Below are 18,771 nucleotides of genomic sequence, written 5' to 3'. Positions count from 1 at the left end.
GCAGTGATGTAAATGGGGTGCATCTGATATGCCTGTGAATCTTGGACCATCAAATACAGTAGATTTCTTTTGAGGTCCTAATTTTCTACAGTAATGAGGAAAGATTTTTAAAGATTATATTAGTAGGCGCAGGAGTGGCTGTGTGGTAAGTAGCTTGTTTACCAACTACATGGTTCCGCATTCAGTCCCACTGTGTGGCACCTTGGGCAAGTGTCTTCTACTATAGCCTCAGGCCAACCAAAGCCTTGTGAGTGGATTTGGTAGACGGAAACTGAAAGAATCCCGTCGTATATATATATATATATATATATATACACACACGCGTGTGTGTGTTTGTGTGTCTGTGTTTGTCCCCCTAACATTGCTTGACAACTGATGCTGGTGTGTTTATGTCCCCGTTACTTAGCAGTTCGGCAAAATAGACCGATAGAATAAGTACTGGGCTTACATAAGAATAAGTCCCGGGGTCGAGTTGCTCGATTAAAGGCGATGCTCCAGCATGGCCGCAGTCAAATAACTGAAACAAGTAAAAAGAGTAAAAGAGTGCAAAAAATTTATGGCTATATCCATCATATTGTGTTTGCCTCCATTTTGAATTTACCTTTTTTCTTTGGTTTTGTTTTTTTCCTTCTATTATTGTTGGAGAGATGATATCATTTTAACATGTTTGAATGGTTTGCAATTTAGCAAATTGCCTCTTGTTTTTATCCTTCATTATTTCATCAATGAGGCCCAAAATCCTGATATGTTCCTAACACTTCTCACAATTTCCTTTGTTGTTCTCTGCTACAGTCTTCTACTCTCAGTACTGTTTAAGAATTAATTTGAGGTTTCTAACCAAACGTGTAAAATGTGTTTTTGGCTGTGATTTTGCAATCTACTTGTTGTATATGATAGGCTAGAACTTACTGAAACTGTTACAGCCACCTGCATGCATATGGCATCTTAAATAATCAAGACACATGTAGTCTATGTGACTATTTTTTTTATTGAGATAGTTTTTCATGTTTACATTTGCCATAATACTTTCAACATAAACAAACAAATTAATAGCGAAAGGGGAAGCATTTGTACATGATGAATATGTGATGGTAGGAGGTTTTCCTCTTTTTCTTCTGTTGATGGTATTCTGTTGTAGTTTCGCTCCAAGTGAACCCGAATCAAGTTGATCTATAACTCTAAGTAGTAGAGATTTTGTTACAGGAAACAAATAAGTATTTTTAGGTCATTTTGGTACTTCAATTTTAAATCTAGAGTTATCCTGTTGTCCCCAGATTTTGTGAAATTAAATTTTAGTTTATATATCATAGGCCCAGGAGTGGCTGTGTGGTAAATAGCTTGCTTACCAACCACATGATTCTGGGTTCAGTCCCACTGCGTGGCACCTTGGGCAAGTGTCTTCTTCTATAGCCTCGGGCCGACCAAAGCATTGTGAGTGGATTTGGTAGACAGAAACTGAAAGAAGCTTGTCATATATATGTATATGTTTGTGTGTCTGTGTTTGTCCCCCTAACATTGCTTGACAACTGATGCTGGTGTGTTTATGTCCCCGTTACTTAGCAGTTCGGCAAAATAGACCGATAGAATAAGTACTGGGCTTACATAAGAATAAGTCCCGGGGTCGAGTTGCTCGATTAAAGGCGATGCTCCAGCATGGCCGCAGTCAAATAACTGAAACAAGTAAAAAGAGTAAAAGAGTGCAAAAAATTTATGGCTATATCCATCATATTGTGTTTGCCTCCATTTTGAATTTACCTTTTTTCTTTGGTTTTGTTTTTTTCCTTCTATTATTGTTGGAGAGATGATATCATTTTAACATGTTTGAATGGTTTGCAATTTAGCAAATTGCCTCTTGTTTTTATCCTTCATTATTTCATCAATGAGGCCCAAAATCCTGATATGTTCCTAACACTTCTCACAATTTCCTTTGTTGTTCTCTGCTACAGTCTTCTACTCTCAGTACTGTTTAAGAATTAATTTGAGGTTTCTAACCAAACGTGTAAAATGTGTTTTTGGCTGTGATTTTGCAATCTACTTGTTGTATATGATAGGCTAGAACTTACTGAAACTGTTACAGCCACCTGCATGCATATGGCATCTTAAATAATCAAGACACATGTAGTCTATGTGACTATTTTTTTTATTGAGATAGTTTTTCATGTTTACATTTGCCATAATACTTTCAACATAAACAAACAAATTAATAGCGAAAGGGGAAGCATTTGTACATGATAAATATGTGATGGTAGGAGGTTTTCCTCTTTTTCTTCTGTTGATGGTATTCTGTTGTAGTTTCGCTCCAAGTGAACCCGAATCAAGTTGATCTATAACTCTAAGTAGTAGAGATTTTGTTACAGGAAACAAATAAGTATTTTTAGGTCATTTTGGTACTTCAATTTTAAATCTAGAGTTATCCTGTTGTCCCCAGATTTTGTGAAATTAAATTTTAGTTTATATATCATAGGCCCAGGAGTGGCTGTGTGGTAAATAGCTTGCTTACCAACCACATGATTCTGGGTTCAGTCCCACTGCGTGGCACCTTGGGCAAGTGTCTTCTTCTATAGCCTCGGGCCGACCAAAGCATTGTGAGTGGATTTGGTAGACAGAAACTGAAAGAAGCTTGTCATATATATGTATATGTTTGTGTGTCTGTGTTTGTCCCCCAACATCGCTTGACAACCAATGCTGATGTGTTTATGTCCCTGTCACTTAGCGGTTCGGCAAGAGAGACCAATAGATTAAGTACTAGGCTTACAATTTGGACTGGGCTGGCATGCTGGAAGGTTGCACCAGACTCCATCTGATTTGGCATGTTTTTCTATGGCTGATGCCCTTCATAATGCCAGAACAGTATCATGTCTGCCTGGTAGTGGATTGAACCCCAGTCTCCCACATGACAGATATCACTATATTAAATTATATAATCCAAGGTAAAAGGGCAGAGACTGTGTCCTATGCAAGTCCTTTCACAGTGGTTAAAACATGTGCAGACAATTCTTACATGGCCTCAGATTCAACACTGAGGCCTACATCAAGTGCCTGGGGGAAGTTGTGCTGCCTTGAGTCAAGAGGGTGGCTGCTGGAACACCCTATGTCTGGCAACAGGACTCTGCACCATACCACACAATTGTCTTGTTTGTAAGTTGTCTCTCCGCCAACTATCTATTGACGAATTAAGCAAGACATTTAGTATAGCTATTTTCAGAAAACAGTATTTAATACTAAAAGGATAATTGTCAATCTATCAGCCTGCTGTATTTCTGTGAGAAAGGTGATCTCTACTTTTCTTTGTCCATCAAAATTTTGATTTATATCTGTATTCATTTTCTTATTCAGTTTGAATTAACCACTTTTCCTTTCTACTTTCGTTTTCTTTTGTCATTGGCTCCAAACATAGGACTTGATCGGTTGTGTGCATGCACAATGGGTGGTAAGCTACATTTCTATCAACTGTCTGAGCAAAACCCTGCCATATTAGAAATGTCCAACTGTGGTATATTCAACAACAAAGAGGCATTGAGTGATCTGGACTCTGCTGATGCTGGTAATGATGAAGTTAATGAACATCAAAAGACCAAACAGACTGCCAGTAAGTAATTGGATATTAATTAGCATTGTTTTTGGAAATACTTTTGGTTTTCTGCAATTTTGTTTTGCAGTAGTGTATCCGAACACTTAACCAAATATTTACTACTTGTATGTATAACTATCTAAATTGTGTGTACTATTTGGAGACTAGATTTCCAGGTGAAGATTTAAAGTAAGATACATAGAAGTGTGTTTCTCTTTCCCACCATTCTATCCATCAAACTTCAAATTAACTTGAGATCTGAACCTAGCTGTGTAATTTTAAAACAACTGACTGATGTACAGATTCTCTCAGTAACAACAATAGTGAGCTGTATGATACTACAGTGCTTGGGTACAGCTTGGTGGTTTTGGTTGTTGAGAGTTGAGTGATAGAGTACCAAGTTGAAAGTACATGGATTGAAAGCTTTTTTTATCTTATTGGTCTTAGCCAGCTAATTTTTTAAAAATTTAGTCAATTATGCTATAGTTCTTCTTGTAAACTTGATTTTTTAAAAAATTAAAAAACTGTCTGAGGTTCAAAACTTTTATTAATCCTGATTTAAAATCTTTCAGCTGAGGAATCCCTCTTTGCCGAACCATTAACAACAGAGAAACTAATGCGGTTGCACTCACTAACTGAGTTTGAGAATCTCATGCCACGGTTCAGTGCCACAGTTTCACCATGTTGGGCTGAAATACAACAGGAACAGCAGCAGAGGCGTCACCCTCAACATCTTCAGCAACAAGGCGAAGCAACACAGCACACGCGAACATGGAAACTACAGCCTGAAAGGTAACACATTATTTATATTGTTATTTAATTTCTCTTTCCTCCCAGTGTGGGCAAAATTCGATGAAGCTTCATATGTGATAGCCATATCCTAAATATAGAACCTTGTCATAGTGGAGTAGGTTGGTTAGGGATCTATGTAAATGGAGTAGTAATATATGCAAGATGATATGAAGGAACAACCATTGGTAGCAAATACAATGAACTAATGATTACCTTTTTTATGAGTTTAAGCTTAACCACAATCATTGTTTCCATTAGCTAGTACACATGATACTGTATTCGGTTTGCTTAAGTAATTCCACTTGTTCTTAATGGTTGAATGATTATGAATAGGGAAAGTCATATGAAAAACTGAATGCTTTAATAAGGGTGCACATCTGAAAATGGCCCAAACCAAATACTGCTTAGGGAAGAAAACCTAAAATAGTGAAACAAATATATATAAAACTGATACAGTTCGATGTATATGCTGTAAAGTATTTAAACTGAAACAAGGTTTGTGATTTGTCACTAAATTTGGTTTGTGGTTTATGTCCATCGTGTTGATTAATGTTTTAAGATTAAACATGGTCTGTTTGTTTGTCTTATTCCATTTCTTTTGTTTCTGCAGCAATACATGGGATGAACATTTGTTTGAACTAGTCCTTCCAAGGCCTTGTACAGTGGGTCATATAGACGTCAAGTTTACCCTCCTCATGAACATGTACAGCACTCTTCCGAATATCCAAGTGACACTCCTCAAACAGAACATAGGCAACATAGGGAAACAACAGCCTCCTGCTGCCCCAGATACTTCAACTTCCACCTTGTCAGAGAAGGAGTCTACAGCCACCACCTCCACTTCCACTACAGCCCCCACCCCAACCACCACCACCGGTGCTAAAAATGGTTTGAATTTATCTACTGCTACGTCGCAAAATCCAACGTCTTCAGACTATGTGTCTTCTGTAACAATAGACCCTAAACCCTTTGTTGTTGAAGTGGACCAAAAACTTGATTTCAACTTACACCCAAGGCCTAATCTCTTGAATGATTCCACCTTTAATGGAAAGTCTGAAGTGAATAATGTGCTGGATCCCCTATTCTTAGAAATGCTCAATGCAGAAATTTTGTGTGGACCTTTACCGGTGTCTTCATGTCTTGATTTGTCAGGTAGCAGTGCCTTGGTTACCTTAACCAGCCCCCAGCTGCTCAACTCTAAATCTCGGTCATTCCTTTTGCACATTAAAGGATTCTTTACCAAAGGAGAAGATTCTCCAGATAAAGCTCAGGTAATAATTATTGTAATCATCTTTCACTTTCCATGCTGGTATGGGTTGGATGAATTGTCTTAATCTGAATCATTTATTGGGTGCTATTACTCTCATAGACTGGTACCCATACTTATCATTTTGGTTTGCTGTCTACAACTTGATGCCCTTCTTATTGCCAACCACTTTATGGAGTCTACTGAGTGCATTTTCTTGTAGTACCAGTCCTGAAGAGATTGATGCTTCCATGACAAGACTCCTGTCTAACAGGTCCTGTCAACTTTACACTTTCTCTGCTCAGTTGCCAATTAATTTAGAGTAATTAGAAAGTCATTCTTCTGTAAAAACAAATGCTCCAATAGGTTGCACATCACACACATACACAAGCATAAAAGTGCCTTTTGAGGCCTTGTTTTAGTGTACATGCAATGTATAGGCATATGTATTTACATACATGAATACATATGTACTTGTATGTATGTACACCCATTTTTATGAAAAGTCTCTTACTTGAAAAATAAAGGTTAGCAACTTGAAGGGCATGTGGCTGTAAAACAGTACCTCAATCTATAAACTTCCAACCATATCTTGCGAGTTACTTGGTTACCCTGCCAGTGCTGGTGCCATGTAAATAACATCCAGTCCACACCATAAAGTGGTTGGCATTTGGAAGGGCATTCAGCTGTAAAAATCATACCAAAAGTAACCTTGCATGTGCTAGTGCCATGTAAAAAGCACTGCGTCCGCTCGGCGGAGTGGTTGGTGTTAAGAAGGGCATTCAACTGTGAACCATCCTACCCATGCATGCATGGAAGATGGACGTTAAACGATGATGATGCTAGTATGAAATAAAATGAACAAGCACATTTATAGATATACATAGATGTCTATATATGCACAAATAAAATAGACGAAAGTTGAATTTTAATTTTGCAACTGTATCTGGAAAAAGAATATAATACTTATTAATTTCTTCGTCTTTCAGTGTAATATGTTTAAATGTGTTATCTTTTGTTAGGCATCTGAAAACAAAAAGAAATCCACAACTCTGAACAACACAACAATGTTTGACAAACAGAAAGTGAAATCCATCAAATCTTTATTTGATAACATTCCATATCCAGGATTTAACACTACTGAGCGAGTGTCTTCTGCTCCGAAAATGAAGCTGGAGAATATTCAAGGCTGTGACTGGATCCAAGAACTATCTATCACTGTACGGAAAACTAAAAAGACTCGTGTTCCAAAAGAAAGGTGAGACCCACAACATTATTTTCTTGTTCTTTTTGTTACTTCTTTTCTGATGGTCAAATTGATTTCTTTTCATCCAATTTATTATGCTAAATGATGACCATATACTCAAGGTGCTGACTTACTGGTGCCAACGTTCAGAGTTCAAGTTTTGACTAAGCTTTTGTTCTTTTTGACTAGTCTCACCTACCATAGTTTCTGTATGAATATATCCTCGACTTCCTGATCACTGCAGGCAGTGTTTTTATTTTCTTGATATGGTCTGAATTGTCAGAAAGATTCAAATATCTGAGAAGAGTTAATAAGATATTATATTAACTTTATTTGGACTATTTATTTTTAATGATGAACATTTTACAGAATGTATCTACACTTTGCTTTTATTGGTTTGATCTCCAGTTGTCATCAGGTGTTTTATTCTTTGAACATTGTAGTGAAGATGGAAATATTTGATAAAAATCTTCATTTAATGACAAAGTTGCGAGCCTCTACACAGTTGCCTTATCTTATAGATAAAGTAACTGTGTAGAGGTGGTGTCTTTGACTTGTGTGTTAAAGGTATTTTTAAGTGAATATGGTATTGAACAATGAGCCATGTGATCTTTGGTTCAATTCTGCAGCACATTTCATTCTTGTCTCTTGGCAGTCTAGAGGAAAACTAAGAGCCAGTTAAACTAGTGATTTTCTGTGTTGGCAAACAATAAATACAAATAGTTCGCAAATTGAATAAATTACTTTGACTTGAATAGGCAATATAATTGATTCAATTTTGCAAACTGACCCTTTTGTGGTCCTATCCAAAGCATTAACCCTCTCTTTTTCCTCACAGCAAAAGTCTATGAATATCAGGTCTTTTAGCTGCTAGAGAATATGAGATCATTATTATCGTTAAGTGCCATAAAATTGAAACCCTATAACTAGCCTTGCTATCTCTCAAAGCTGTAAAGAAAACTTAATATTTTATAACATAGTGTGAGGTCAGTTCTTGAGATGTTTGACCACACAGCTGGAGTGATGGAAGACTTAAAACAAATGGCAATGACCTGGACATTAGATCTATTCAACTCATACCGACCTGAGAAAATGGATAGCGGTGATGAAATGTTATTGACTTGGACTATGACTGCAAAATTCCAGGGGGTGTGTGTGTGTGGGGGGTGTCTTTTGTGTTGTTTTTTTTTTTTGTTGGAGTAAAATATTTTGCTATGCTCATGCCTTTCTCTCTCTTATACTTTCTCTTTTTACTCTCTCTCTCTGATTTACTTCCAAGTCATAAAATGTCATAAAACAATAACAGTTGTTTGAACCCTGATCCACTTTTTGTTCTTTTGTAATCATTTAACAGGTGGCATCGGAATATGATGATCGAATCAGCCGATTTTCATGAGAACCTCCTTTGTGCAGTGACCAATCCAAACCAGAATCATATCCATACAAGTGAAGACCATCATGAGAACCTTGCCCTTGATATCCTGTGTTGGGTGACAGCTGTACAGATGAATGATCCAAGTCGAAAGTAAGGACAATTTATAGATAAGGGCAGGCATGGATTAAATTATATCTTTCTAGATGGAATATATTTGCATCAGGAACTGTCTGTGCGTCAACGTTGCTACCTATACTCCATACTTCTGATTGGTAGTCCTGATCCAGTAAAATTATGATCAAAAGTTTTCCAGCTGCAACCATCTACAAAATAGTTGCACCATCTTGTATCTTTGACTACATTTTCCAGTGTGTTTGACTGCTATTTCTGCAACCACATAACTCTTTGGTGCAGGCTCCTCTTTGACTTGAACTCCTTCTTGTCTCTTCTGGATAGGATATTTTCTGTTGATGTTGACCCTCTGTCTATAATGTCATACATATCAATATTTAGAACCTGTTTTATATGTAATCGACATAGTGTATATGTAAATTTTGATGCAAAATATACTTTCAGAATACCCTTTTTTCTCCTCTGCTAATTTTGTCATCTAAATATCTCTGAAACAAAATGGAGAAAAATATTTTTGTAAAGCAGATTAAGTTATGGTTGTTAAATTATGATGATTGACATTTTATTTTCTTTGTTCTTCACAGGATTCCCGACTGTACTGTACTTGTTACTGTAAAGAAAGAATTATTAAGTTTGGTGAAAGCTTGTTTCATTCATGGTACGAGAACAACTGCTCACAAAGCTTCACGCTTACTAGTCCTTTGTATGGAGTAAGTATTGTACTTATTATTGTGGTTGTCATTGCTATGTAGCTAACCAAAATATTTTGTCTTATCTTTAGTTATACAATATCAAGTGGTTAAGATTTGGAAGTTCATATTCATAGGTCGAATCTACCGTTGGTACTTTATTGTTTGTGCATTTCTTCAGTTTATATGTTGAAAATAGGTTCACATGAGAATGTTCATCATTATCCTTCAAAGTGGTTGAACAACCAATCCCAACAAATTGGCATTCACAGTACAGGTTGTACTATTCATCCTTTTGATTGCTTAATAAAAAATGTGGCTTGCAAGACCTCTGTTCTGGCAATTTTCTTGAGTTACCAACTCACCCTTGTATGCTAATCCATCACAAGGTTACTCATTTATAACTGAGTGGGCTGAAGCAACATGAAATGTAGTGTTTTGCTCAAGAACATAATGCACAGCTGGCCTGGAAATTGAAATCATGATCTTGTGATTGTGAGAGCAACCCCCTAACCACTAGACCGTGTGCCTTCACTAATTTTTCACTAATGGGAATGCTACTGGGTATAGACTACTACTGCTCTATTTCACATCATGAAAGTGAAACTAAGCTCTAGATCTTGTAAGTATTTTAATCCTGTAACAATGATTAAGTTGGGAAAAATGTTTCGGGCAACCTGCATTGCTGTTGATTCTTCTGGTGTGTGTGTGTGAACACAGTTCAACTGACAATGTGATAAGTATTGGGTGAAAAAATGCTGTCAATGGAAGTTTCCTATTGAAGAGAAGGAGGTATGTTCTGGGCTCAACAGAAGAGATTACACTGACATAACTGTTGATCTAAAGAATGAATTTTTAGATTATCTGGTGCTACTTCCACAGCAAATAAACTGTTTATTCTAACCAATCCTCCATGATTCCAGTTGGGACCTCGATGTAAAAGATTTGCTTTCTGTTGGAATATGAGGATATGGTTCAGGAATGCCAAGTCTCTTTGCCAAATGTGTTAGCATAGTACTATAAATACGTTGAACTAATTATTTTATTGACTGAAAGATAAAATAAATGGTAATAAAACAATTAAAAAGTCTGTAAATTACGCTTTCACCCTTTTCTTCTTCCTATCACTGTTTCTCCCACTAGTCTCTTTCACCCACTCACCCTCATTTGTTTGTCATTACTCATTATTCTATTCAACCTTTCTTGGTCTTGCTGTCTTGAATAAACAGAGATGACTTAAAATAGTGAACGCTCTTCAATCTTGCAATCTATCTAGTGCTGGAAGCACAATAAAATGCACTCAATACATCTTGTGAAGTGTCTGGCAGTTGAATAGAGACAACTTAGGATTGACAGAATTTTTTAATCTTTCTGAAAATGTGACTCTTTGTACTGGTGGTATGATACAGTACACCCTTCTACACTGTAAAACAGTTGATATCGGGAAGGGCATCTTCCTGTAGAAACTATACCAGAATGGAATATATGAACGAGGCATAGATTCTGGCGTATCAGAAGGGCAGTAGCATCAAATATGATCTGGCTTGGATTATGATTTATTCAACCATTATCAGTATGGATGTAGATGTGTAATGTATCAAAGATGAAGAAACTCTAAGCTTTTAAGTATACTTAATATTCCTTGTTATTAACTAGGTGTTATATCCAAATTTATAATGTTTTTTCTCACGTTTTATGATTGACAATACCCTCACCTACAAATACTACTTTACTACATCTCCCCAAATTTATAATGTTTTTTTCTCACATCTTTCTTTCAGATTATGCAAAAGCAGTCCTGATCCTGATGTCACCCCATCATTCAGCTACAGTTTACTGCAGGCTTTACTCGAGTGCCTTCCTCTCTTACCATCAGGCTACTCAGCTGGGGCACTGCGTTGGTTCTTCACACTGCTCAACATAGTGAAGCAAATGAATGATTCACTTGTGGCTGAGAAATGTGTCAGTATGCTTACAAAAGTAGCCAAGTGCTATTACAACAGAGATATACCTTTGCATTCACTGCTAAAAGCTCGGTAAGCACTTCTTTTCTTTCTTTCAGTATTTACTCCTAATACTTTTTACATATATATTTATAGTAATCTTTGAAGTGTATGCATACACAAACATATTAAAATAAACATGCACTCACATATAGACATGCAAGATAACGCAAACACACAACCATATATATGTGTGTGTTATGTACACACAAGATAACACAAATGCCTACCCATATATTTACATATATTTCTATAACATACATGAACTCTACAGTTTCATGTTGTAATATCAACCAGTTTTCTATTGCTAGATTCAATACATTTCTTTCATTGGTTTTTCATTGGTGTGGTTTGATTTAAGATTATAACTTTTTGAACTACTGACCTCATTGTTAGAGTTGAAATGTTTTGTTTTTTTAAAAAAAATTTTTTTTCATATTTACATCTATTGATTTGACCTGATTGTTATCAACATGTTCCTGGTTTGGAATAAAGAGATTTTTCAAAACCAGGAAATTTTGATCCTAAACTAATAATAATAATAAAACCTATTTATTCATTATGCCACTGACATTTGTAAATAGATGCCGGGTCATAGTTAAGACATTTCTGTATCAACTTATAGCCTGACTATTCTCCTAATACTTGATAAATTTTTCAAGCAGCTGCTGTATAGTAGTTTTATTGACAATATTAAACACATGCTGTTATATTTAACTAGAAATAATAATTACTGATTTAATGTTCAGTGTGATTATGTGTGAGTGCATGTATTTATGTACACGTCTAAATGTACTTGAATGTGTGTGTGTATATTCATTCCAGGAAGTGACAAGTTCAAATGAAGTCATGTCTGGCCACTTATAATAAAGTACTCAAAAGTCTGAGAGTGAATAAAATAGTTAATCCATAATTGTTTATCTAACAAAGTGTATTTTTTGGACTAACAAATATGGATTAAATATTGTGTGTATACATATATACACACACATGCAGAGGTGAGCACATAAGTGCAAAACAAGGTGGGAAAAATAGTACTCAAATACCAAAGGTAGAGTAATATGCTTTTATTAAAGCTGCAAAATTATCACAAAACTATTACCTAGTTTCATGTTCCTGTTTGTTGGACAGTTGTGGTGAAAACTTTTTCATATATATATATATATATATATATATATATATATATATATATATATATATATATATAGGGAGATATATATATATATATATTATATATATATATAGGGAGAATTCACAAAAAAGCAAAAGACAAAGACAGGTGGTGTAGACAACAAACAGATGTATTAGTATAACGCTTGGGAAGTGAAAAAGTCTTTGTTTCGAGCCTATGCTCTTCCGCAGAAAGAAACAAGGAGAGAAAATAATGTGTAGTGGCTAACGATCTATCATGGCGAATGCTATATATATATAGCTTCAAGTGATAGAGATGTGGGGAGATGTAGTAAAGTAGTATTTTGTAGGTGAGGGTATTGTCAATCATAAAGGAATTGAAAACATAATTAGAATTCATTCTTTTTTTTTCCGAGTTACAACAGATGTCTGTTTAGTTTCAACAAATAATTACTGCACTTCTGGCTTTACATCACTTGAAATGTTTTATATTTACTTTGTGTGTTTATAAGTTAAAGGCGGCCCAATCATTTAATTTTTAGACTATTTCATTCCCTGTGACAATAAAGCTGTAGTAGTTTAGGTGAAGTCATTATCATATTCCCATTATAATTAAACTGTGTTTACTTGTAGGTATGGACTGCAGGGACATCCATTCGATCCAGATCTTTTTGACATCTACCCTGCTAACAGTTTGCGACAGTCATCATCACCATATACATATACAAGTGCTGCTGCAACAAATACTCCTGCAGCACAGAGCTTTCAACCTCCTCCACAGCAAGATGAGATGGACTATTATGATTTATTCAACCAGTTATCTGACAAACAGTGTGATAAGTTCCCATCTGAGTACCTTCGGCACAACATTCTTGGCCTTCTTGAAGTTGAACCACTGCACTTCACATGTCACGCTACAAGTGACTCGACCAAAATGGAAAGACTCGACTCTGGTCCATCAGGCTCTAGCAGCATACCTATTGTTGGTTCTTCTGGCTTGTCTGGTACCGTGAACTTTGGTGAGAGTTTGTCAAACGTAGCTACAACAGGGGCCACTATGGCATCACTGCCTTCCTCTCTTGCAATGGCTGAGCAACAAGTGCAGCAACTGGCAACTAAAGTGCAACAGTCTAAGAAGGATGTTGAATCTATCAAGCAGCTGCTCAGCACAGTACTGAAAACGGTCAAACCTGCTGCAAACAACTCCAGTGATCAAGCTTTCAAGCAGCAGGCCCAAAATCCAAAAACCACTCCCTTATTTATGACACCTCCTTTGTCTCCACCCAATGAAAACTGGCCAGCCACAGGCCCTCCATATTTATCGGCTGGTGTCCCAAGTGACAACGGACCACTTTATGTGAAAGTGCCTTCTCTCCTGGGAGATAAAGTAAGTTAGTTATGTTTACTTTATTTATATATTCTAAATTTCTGAACTGCTGTTTCTTTTATCGTGATGGCACACAGCTAAACACCTCAAAACATTTTAACATTCTGTCAATAATTTGTTTAGTTTGCAATGCCAGATTCTAATTTTCCAATAATGAAATCTTTTCTGTATTTCCTGAATCCATTTCATTACATCCCCTAATGTTTTGTTCTGTTGAATTTTCAGAATCAAAACACTGAAAAATCTGACAACAAACAACGGGTCCAGATGGTACTACCACACCTGTTGCAGCCTCCTTCTCCTCAAGTCCTTGTTGTAGAAAGGATGCATTCAGGTAATTTTTGGTTTTGTTTTTGTTTTCTTTATCTAGCTTGTCTTTTGTGTGTTGCTTTTATATAAATCATTTCACGATTCATCGACAGTGTTGTTACATCAAATAACCAACGTTCCTTGATAGCATGAGTTGGGCAAGCTCAGCTGTTCAGTATATTCGTGACTGCTCGAGTTATTGTCTGAGTTGTGAAGTGTTTCAGCATTTTGAGGTCTAACATCTTGACTTCTTTCTTTGTTTTCATCTGACACAAGTACAAATAGTCATATAAATAATTTTAGAAAGAATACATTCAATGGTGTGGCCAGGTGTGTTAAAATGGTGGGCCACTGGTTGGTTTTAAGTGCATTGGAGAACATTGTGAAAGTGACTGCAGAAGAAACTACCCAGGTGATAAATGTGTGATGTTTGAATTTCTTTTGTAACAGGTGCACGGCGCTTTGTCATTTTGGATCTCGGCAAACCTGTTCTGCTGACCGATGTGATCATTCCTGCTTGTGCTGATCTGGCATCACTATCAATAGATGTATGGGTGCAGAGTGAAGAAACTGATGGTCAGAGGTTGGTGATAGCCTCTGATATTGGCATCCGATCACTTATCATGAACAACATCATGCCACCTCCAATTTGTCGTTACCTCAAGGTAATTGTCTTTACTATTTATGGCGTCATTTCATTACTTTTTCACTATATTACATCTGCTTTTCTATATTAACATGGTAGGATGGTGATTTGTTAGAGTAACCATTTTTACAGCTGGATGCACTTTATGCTTTTAATCACTTGAATATAAATTATTATATTACATACTAAATCTTCCTGAAATTTGTTCTACTTATCTCTCCTCCTTAACTTCCAATTTCTAACTTATCTTCCAAACCATGTGTTAAACATCGACCTAAGTCTTTCTTTTCTGAACAACTTCTTACTCAAATTCCATTCTGGCTAATGTTTTCCCTTGACCATTCAACTGGGAAGAATTCAAACTGAACACGTCATCCCAATTATCCCCTCAGTTTTAGAGAGACTAAAATTGTATGAGCACTGCAGCAATTAATCTTCATTATAATAGAGGAAAAGTCATTGATGTTAAAAGATTTCCTAGATAAACCTATGATTCTGCAATTTCTTTATTTTTGCAATAATGTCATAATGGCCATCTTATAAAAGTATAAAATATGTTAGTTCTATAATAGCTATGAAAACTGTTGCCTGATAATTTGTAAATATATTGATACTTGTGGAAATGTTAGTATGAAATAATGAATGTAAAATGCTGTATGTGACAGTCAACATGTTTCTTATTCTGGAGCTATCAGAAATAATTTCTATATATATGTCTTTATTTTTCTGCATTTCCTCAGATAACCACGATTGGTCGATATGGAGGCAGTGCAACAAGATCAAAGATTCCTGTTGGTTCTTTCTATGGACACAGCTTCATCTTTCCATGGGAGTGGAACAGCTATCTTGAACACCATGGCGGAGTGTCTGGCAGCAATCAGGCATCCTCATCAACAGCAACCCCTTCCTCAGGACAGGAGCATCAACAGCAGCAGCAGATGATACTCTCACAGCTTGGCTTGTTTCTTTCGTTGCTCGAAGACATCCAGTGTCGTTACAGCTTGACAAAAACTCAGCTTGATACATTGCTAACCTCTCTACTTGCATCCCAGTCAGCAAGTGACCATGTCCAGTGCTATCTGCAAAAGAATCCCAAGAAAAATGTCGATGACAAAATCACTTGCATCTATAATGATTGCTTGCAACTACAACTACAGCTGAATCTATGCCACCATGCTATCGACAGACTGCAGCGTGGTCTTGGCCTCTCTGTTATTAAAAAGGGTAACCATTAGATTTAATTTTTATCAATTTTTTGGCTCTTTTCGGTTTGAACTGCAGTTTTTTCTAGCAGTGTCATATGAAATTGTCACCCATAATTATGACCCTAGAATCGATCTATTGCGTTTCAATTTCTTTTAGGGTTAGGGTTGGTTAGGGGTGGGGAAGGGTATCTTTTTTTCTTCACAAATGTAAATAAACCCAATCTGTTTCTTAAACGAGGGACATATTCATCCGGCACAGAACACTTTTTAACTCAATGGACGTCATCGATTGGTTGAAATTGCAGAAATTGAAGAAAAAAAAACAATAAATATCTTAGAAACTATAGAATTTTCTCAATAAAGCCAAGAGAAAAAGATGTTTTATAAACACATTCTACCAGTATACGAAGTTTAAAATTTTTTAGTTACCTAGAAATTATGTTAAAAACTGCCGTTCAAACTGAAAAGATCCAATTTTTTTGACCTAGGGATTTATAGGGGAATGTTGTATTTGACTGAATTGATTCGATGGTGCAATAGGTAAAATAAACGTTTTGTATTTACTTCAGAGACGAAATGCATGATAATTTCAACTTAGGATGGATGGGCTGTTACATATCATCTGTTATATTTAAATTACAGCCAGAACTAGGACCACTGTTCAGTGGTAACATTGATGTTTAGGGACTCTGATCCAATGCTAACTTCCTGTTGCTGTTTTATAGGATGGCTTGAATATAGTAATGAAGGCTAACAAAATGCTAATTATACAGTGTTCTTTTTCCTCCTTACAACAGAGCTATTTTAATATGTGGTAATTAATTACAAATAAGTGAACTGAGCCAGTTCATATTAGGTATCTTGATTTTTGGATTTGGTTCCAATTGACACTGGCCTGTATTTTGATACTCCATAGATTCAGTCAGCCCTTATTTTAACACTTATGTTACAAATGAACTTGAGAAATGTACGAACACTTGAAATTATCAAATTGTGACTTATTGTGTTTTGTTTTTCCTTGTAGATTCTGAGTGTACAGATTTGAATGAACAGTTAAAGAAAGCATCGACCGATAAGCTTCGCTTCCTTCTGGAATGTCTGTTAGAGACACTAATTAGCACGACAAATGGATCCTCTGCTGCCCCACAACTCTCTGTTTCTCTTCTGACCAGTCTCAGCCCACCAACCTGTGAAGCACTGTTCCGACACATGTGTATCTCTGGTACCAAACGTATCCAAATCTTGACTGGGATGCTGTTGGTCCGTGTCTGTGGTACCCAGCCATGGTGGGGCAAGTTCTTGGGCAACATTTTACAGAGATTCTTTCATTCTGAATATAAACAAGTTTTTCCTCAGGATCGGTATGCATTAAATAAATTTTTTTTCTCTCTTCCTGCAACAAAGATGATTTGTTTGTTGGGTAGGTGGAGGGGTAGGTCTTATTCTTTGAGTATAGAATATAAGCAACAACTCTTATTATTGTTAGTTGGACACTTTTACTATTATGCAAAATATACTGCCATCAAAATATTAGCTTGCCAGTTTTTGCTTGTTTGATTACTTTAAAATCTGCTCATCTGCTACCTCAGAGACTATTCAAGTTACGAAGTGCAGTTTTTCTTTTATCAATGATTAACAAAATTCATTTCTTTGTCTTGCTCAAAATCCCTTTTTAATAAGTTATTTGGATATTAAGTTATGTATGTCATTTGCTGGACAAACTATGGTTGGAAAACCTTGAAGGTTACCAACGCAATTTCACTTGGTAGATTTTAATAATGATATAAAATAGATTCAATTATGGATCATGTGCATCATCATAATTTTATGTGTGTTTTACCACACTTAATTTTATTAACTTTTCAATTAATATTGCTTTACTTTTTTTTTTTCTGATTACGTCATTGAATAACAAGGAGGGCTCTAATGAATACAAGATTTTTTTTTATTAGAGTATAATAGATTATAATTTTGTTGGAGACTTTGAAGGTGAACTGTACACTCTTGGAATGGTTGTTGTTAGGAAGGGCATCCATCTGTAGAAACCATGCCAAATCAGTCTGGAGTCTGGTGCAACCTTTCAGTTTGCCAGCCCTGGTCAAACCATCCAACCCATGCCAGCATGGACAACGGATGCTAAATGATGATGATCATCATAATTATATCCAATCATATTCATTTCATGTCCTACCAACATGAACTTTACCTTTCATTTTTTTGGGGGAGTTGATTAAATAAGTACATGGGTCAATTTAATCCAGTCTCCTCTCTCAAAGAGTGGTTTGTCCCTCCTGTATTAGAAATGATGAATATCATTATTATTTGCGAAGGCAGTGAGTGGCAGAATTGGTGCCAAACAAAATGTTTTGTGGGATTTAGTTACACCCCTTTCTGTTTTGTGTTTAAACCCTGCCAAATTCATTTTTGCCTCTCATACTTCCAGCACCGGCTTGCTATAATTGATTGTAGCCCTTTCTCCAAATTTTTTTTGTGTCTGTTAGAAATAATGTCTGCTTGTCTTTTACCTTTTTTTTTTCTGCCAATGTGAAACATCTTACTTTCTTTTTTCAGGGTGTTTGTTTTGTTAACAGCTCTTGGTCAGAAGTCTTTAATGGGCCCCATGGCTGTGAATATTTTAGAGAGTCTTCTTGGAATGCTTGTTCATGCTGTGGCACCATTGATGCCAAATCCTATGGGTGTCACCAGAATGCCAACAGGTTAGTTCCTTAAACTTTTTATTTCATTTTATCACAAGCTTTGTTAAATTTTCAAGGAAGACTTCACATTAAAATGACTGTTTTTTGTTGCTCCAAACAAGGTTCTACGACATGGTGTAATCACTTCCATCTTTTTGCAACAAATATTTAGTTTTTAAACTAGGTGTGGTGAAGGTCTAGTCGCAGCTAGTCCTACTATAAGAAATGGATGTTTATGATTTAGTTACTGATTAAATGCTTTTCATTTCAAATTGACTTTCTGGAGTCAGACCGTCTGGAATAGTGGTTTGCATTTTGTTGCCAATTATTTTTATTGCTTCCT

The 18,771-nt window shown here is 36.1% G+C and overlaps 1 protein-coding gene across 2 annotated transcripts in view; it reads left to right on the top strand.

Moving 5' to 3' along the window:
• Nucleotides 1-18,771, top strand: part of LOC115212794 (baculoviral IAP repeat-containing protein 6) — a 142,537-nt gene that overhangs the window by 67,390 nt on the left and 56,376 nt on the right. For both annotated transcript variants that reach the window (XM_029781493.2, XM_029781494.2), the window contains exons 12-24: nt 3,398-3,589; nt 4,144-4,363; nt 4,974-5,634; nt 6,632-6,867; nt 8,210-8,380; nt 8,947-9,072; nt 10,833-11,087; nt 12,819-13,572; nt 13,798-13,906; nt 14,332-14,546; nt 15,268-15,751; nt 16,757-17,093; nt 18,304-18,449. In XM_029781493.2, coding sequence (XP_029637353.1) covers nt 3,398-3,589; nt 4,144-4,363; nt 4,974-5,634; nt 6,632-6,867; nt 8,210-8,380; nt 8,947-9,072; nt 10,833-11,087; nt 12,819-13,572; nt 13,798-13,906; nt 14,332-14,546; nt 15,268-15,751; nt 16,757-17,093; nt 18,304-18,449 — 3,906 coding nt within the window. The remainder of the gene's footprint in view (nt 1-3,397; nt 3,590-4,143; nt 4,364-4,973; nt 5,635-6,631; nt 6,868-8,209; nt 8,381-8,946; nt 9,073-10,832; nt 11,088-12,818; nt 13,573-13,797; nt 13,907-14,331; nt 14,547-15,267; nt 15,752-16,756; nt 17,094-18,303; nt 18,450-18,771) is intronic.

This window comes from Octopus sinensis, linkage group LG6, assembly GCF_006345805.1.
Source record: "Octopus sinensis linkage group LG6, ASM634580v1, whole genome shotgun sequence".
In the NCBI taxonomy this organism is placed as follows: domain Eukaryota; kingdom Metazoa; phylum Mollusca; class Cephalopoda; order Octopoda; family Octopodidae; genus Octopus; species Octopus sinensis.
Note: the sequence above shows the minus strand (reverse complement) of the source record. Positions and strands in the feature narration are given on the sequence as shown.